Raw genomic sequence first — 4,487 nt, 5'->3', positions numbered from 1 at the left:
AGAGGATCCGTTGATGATGTAATGATGATGCAGTGATGTTAAATTTCTCCAAGTCTGTTCAGATAAAGAAATACACTCATCTACATCTTGGATGACCTGAGGGTGAGAATTTTCTGCAAATTGTAATTTTTGGATAAACTATTCTTTCAAGAAATACAATTTTATATAATATACTACATAACAACATAACAGAAAATCTTTGCTTTTCCACTATTTCCGTATTTCTCCAGATTAAAAAATGGGGGACTGGTCAATTCTGGGCCGCTTTCTAACAGAGGTTCAGAATCATTCGACAGTCATCGGTAAGATCTGGCTGACGGTGCTTCTGATCTTTCGCATCCTGCTGGTGACCCTTGTTGGAGACGCCGTGTACAGCGACGAGCAGTCCAAATTTACCTGCAATACACTGCAGCCGGGCTGCAACAACGTCTGCTACGACACTTTTGCCCCCGTCTCACATTTGCGCTTCTGGGTCTTCCAGATTGTGTTGGTCTCAACACCTTCCATCTTCTACATCATCTATGTGCTGCACACAATCACCAAAGATGAGAAACTGGAGACAGAGAGGGTCCAGGCAGAGGCTAAGCACTCCGTGGGAGACTATTCTGGGCAGCTGGAAGGGGACGGTGTCAGACTGGGATATGGACACCAGGGAGAAGAATGGAGTGGTCAGGATGAGGAAAGCGTGGCGCAAAGTCTCCTGCAGGATGATTTTGGTGAGGTCGGCAAGGATCCAACCACACTCTCCAGTCAGGTTCTCCTCATCTATATTGTTCATGTCTTGATCCGCTCTGTCCTAGAAATCACGTTTCTTGTTGGTCAGTACTACCTGTTTGGATTTGAGGTGCCTCATTTGTTTAGATGCGAAACATACCCTTGTCCGACACGGACTGATTGTTTTGTGTCGCGGGCCACTGAAAAGACCATTTTCCTTAATTTTATGTTTAGCATTAGCCTGGGTTGTTTTCTCCTGAACATAGTGGAGCTTCACTACCTCGGATGGATCTACATTTTCCGCATGTTGTGTGCTGCCTGCTTCCTGTGCATCAGGCCAGAGAGGGAGCTGTATTCTCAACGCAACCCTTTGCTGCTACGCCTCAGACACTCAATGCAGAGCAGGCTGGTCCTGCAGTCCCCCACAACCACCTTGTCTGTGGAAAAGACAAGAATGGCTTTGCTTTCACATGGCCCAGCCATTTCCTTTGAGACTGACTCTACTCTTGAATGCACCTCAAAGAGGAACCCAGAGGAGAGGGAACGCATGAGGCTGAAATTAGCCAACATGGCTAGATTTACTGGGAAAAAGTCCTGGTTGTAATGTCTATTGATGTTTTTTATTTTCTCTTGTTATATAAGCTCATTGTAAATTTCAGTTTGAGGCCCGTTTCACACACCCTGACCATATTAACAAGTAACAGCTTTCACAATGCATTTGGCAGTTCTGCGTCCAAGAAGAAGCACTGAAAGTCAACTTTTGGAGCACTACATGCTGAAATCAGCAGAAAACAGAATAACTTATCAACATAATCTTTTGAAATAGAAGCTTTTGAATTAGAGCAACATAAAATGATGGAGCGACCTATTTGTTTGAAAAAAGACACTTGTTTTTAAAGGAAATACTTAATGTAAACTGACTTAATGTAAGAAATTCTGTAAAGATTCAGCCCAGTGTACTGTGTTAATATGAGGGAATTTTCTGTATTGGTTTTTTATAGGTGTTTCACTTGTATTTTGAATTAAGCATTGCATTGTGTTTTAGAGTCGTTCTCCTACATTTTAATAACCCAATAAATCATTTTGAGTGTTTAGCTCAATATGAGCCCACAGGATATGTGAAACAGGCTTAAAACCTTTAGTGATTGAATATTATGTTGTGATCTTGTCAGCTGAGCTTGTTTTGTGTTGAGTTGTTTTGTCGTGTAGTAATGTTCAGTGCCATTTTTTGATTGATTCAAATGCTTGCAATGCTTGACCTAAAAAAGTTGAAACCCTTTTAGAGCTTTTATTATAAATCAAGATGCGCACCTTTCAAAAATGTTGAAATGTCATAAAAATGAATATGATATATTCAGCTAAATGTCCAAATATGACCATCACATTATGCATATTACATCTCCTTAATTGTATTATTACTTGACTTTTTTTTCACTAATGACATCCATGAGATAATGACCATGATTTATTATTTATTTCTTCGTGACACTGAGACATAATGTAGTGTCATGCACAACAACTCTTGGGCCAGTGCTTTATCTGCGCATGTAATACTTTAGCACATTAGGTTGATCTGAGTGTTTATTTAGATTCATATGCAGTGCAAATGCTTCTTTATATGCAATGCACAGTGAGAGATTGCTTGTCACTCAGAAAAAGCTTACTTTTTAATGTATATACATTTTTATTGTTTGAGAAATCGAAAAGTAAATATATTTTAAGCTGAACTTCTCTTAGATTTCATAGTATTGATTCTTTTAAGAATAGAACATTTGACCAACCCCCAACTTTTAAATGGTTGTGTATACTAATAGGTTTTGTCCATCACCAAAAAGAGAAAAGAGCACTTAACATAGAACAGGCTTGATCAGAAAATGATTTACAGAAAAGGCATGTACCACTTTCATTAGCTCATTAGAAACATTAAATCAATGGCTTATTTTACATTTAGAATGAAAAAGAAGGAAAAAGAGAAACACATGAAATGATAAACAAAAATATTACCTTATATTACCCTGAATTTAAAAGATACTGAGCACTAACAACAAGAGCTGACCTCCTCAGCCACTGACTTCTCTCCACCAGGCCATAAGGGGGCACTGTTTATTTTGGATCCCATTTTAACAGCTTCATTCTGAACGCTGTCCGTCCCGATCCTCTTCTGGATTTCAGAGGCCATTGTTAAAAATGCCTTCTCTACGTTGTTTGCGTTCTTGGCACTTGTCTCCAGGAATGGGATTTTGAGTGACTCCGCAAATTCCTGTAAACAGTGCAAATGAAAGTTATAATATTTGCTTGGATCTGCCATTTCTGTAGAACAGACTTTACCATAAGTTTGCATTAGCAGAGGGCTTACCTTTGCTGTGGTAAAGTCTACCACCTTTTTTGAAGCAAGGTCACTCTTATTACCGACTAACAACTTGGAGACATTTTCACAGGCGTAGCGCTCAATTTCTTCTAACCATTGCTTCACATTGTTGAAAGACTCCTGTAAAAGCAAAGTACTTCCTTAAACATACTCTATACCCAAAATGTTATAACATTTTGCAATATTTAAAAGTATTACCTGCTCTGTGACATCATAGACAATTATAATCCCATGTGCCCCTCGATAATAGCTGGATGTTATTGTTCTAAATCGCTCTTGCCCTGCTGTATCCCACTTCAGGACAGAAAAACATGAACAAATGTTACAAAAAAGCATAACACATATGTTGTTTGCAAAAAATGAGAGTATATCATTCTTCCTCCAAGTATTTAGGGCCTTTTTGCCAACACTTAAGTGACTGGTGGTTAGTCAGTTAATCAGCAAATTATCAGTTTTTGTCACTTTACAAAAATAATTAGATTTTAAACATCTTGTTCCACAAGCGTTTGTTTAAAACCGATCTAATAATTAGATAGCAACACGTGCCTGACACAAACCAACTAACTAAGTCTGAATATGAATGTATATAAATAGCTGTAATCCTATCTATACTCACAATCTGCAGTTTAACAGTCTTTCCCTCCATTTCGATAGTTCTGATTTTAAAATCTACTCCAATAGTGCTGATGTAGCTCTCTGTATAGGTGTCATCCTGTTAGAATAATTGTGTGTCATCAACAGAATTATCAACTTGTTTCTTCCATAACAGATTCTTAAAAAAATGTAATAAATCCATTTTGTTTTACATTGATAAAAACAACCAGCACATAGATTTGAAACATCATGATAGTGAGTAAATAATAGAAATAATTTACATTTTTGGGTCAACTACTTGAAATGATTCACTGAAGAACTTTTAAACAGAAAATTATGGGTAAAATATTTAGCTTACAGCAAACCGTAGAAGTAAACATGACTTTCCCACACCAGAGTCCCCAATCAGGAGCAACTTGAACAGGTAGTCACTGAGAAAAACATTATAATATTACTAACATGTTACTGTACTGGCATTCATGCTCAATTTAAGCTGCATTTTTATTTACCTATTATTTTTGAGCAAAATTGATAATACTAATATTAATGGCACAAATTAGAGGCATCCTCTATTCATTGCAACTTAAAGTCTGTCGACTGTTAGCAACACAATTTACTGTAAACAAAAAAAACTAACACCGCAATAATGTAGACAAGCAATCTTGAGAGCCAAAACTACTTACTACTCAGGATTCATCCTTAGGGTTATTAATAGCAGGATGCTGTTTAAACGTCTTTCAGCTTGATTATCTTTGTTCAGCTGGTTTCTACCCTTGGAAATGCAAACAGCAGCAACCGTGGCAATAGTGAA

At 37.5% G+C, this 4,487-nt stretch overlaps 2 protein-coding genes across 2 annotated transcripts; one reads left to right on the top strand and one right to left on the bottom strand.

Moving 5' to 3' along the window:
• The first annotated feature begins 238 nt into the window (after window positions 1–238).
• On the top strand, window positions 239–1,461 carry LOC107588342 (gap junction delta-2 protein). The gene has a single exon (XM_016276416.1). It carries the CDS (start codon window positions 239–241, stop codon window positions 1,316–1,318), a length of 1,080 nt encoding a protein of 359 aa, XP_016131902.1. The 3' UTR covers window positions 1,319–1,461.
• A 1,291-nt stretch (window positions 1,462–2,752) lies between these two features.
• On the bottom strand, window positions 2,753–4,487 carry LOC107588334 (ras-related protein ORAB-1-like). Its single transcript, XM_016276404.1, has 6 exons — window positions 4,360–4,487; window positions 4,035–4,107; window positions 3,699–3,794; window positions 3,281–3,376; window positions 3,071–3,202; window positions 2,753–2,974 (listed from the first exon to the last, which is right to left on the bottom strand). The coding sequence occupies exons 1-6, from the start codon at window positions 4,371–4,373 to the stop codon at window positions 2,753–2,755; spliced, it is 633 nt and encodes a 210-aa protein (XP_016131890.1). The 5' UTR covers window positions 4,374–4,487.

The sequence above is a fragment of the Sinocyclocheilus grahami genome, unplaced genomic scaffold (assembly GCF_001515645.1).
Source record: "Sinocyclocheilus grahami isolate Dianchi unplaced genomic scaffold, SAMN03320097.WGS_v1.1 scaffold6.1, whole genome shotgun sequence".
Taxonomy (NCBI): domain Eukaryota; kingdom Metazoa; phylum Chordata; class Actinopteri; order Cypriniformes; family Cyprinidae; genus Sinocyclocheilus; species Sinocyclocheilus grahami.
The sequence above is the reverse complement of the archived record's forward strand: the minus strand, read 5'-3'. Positions and strand labels throughout refer to the sequence as shown.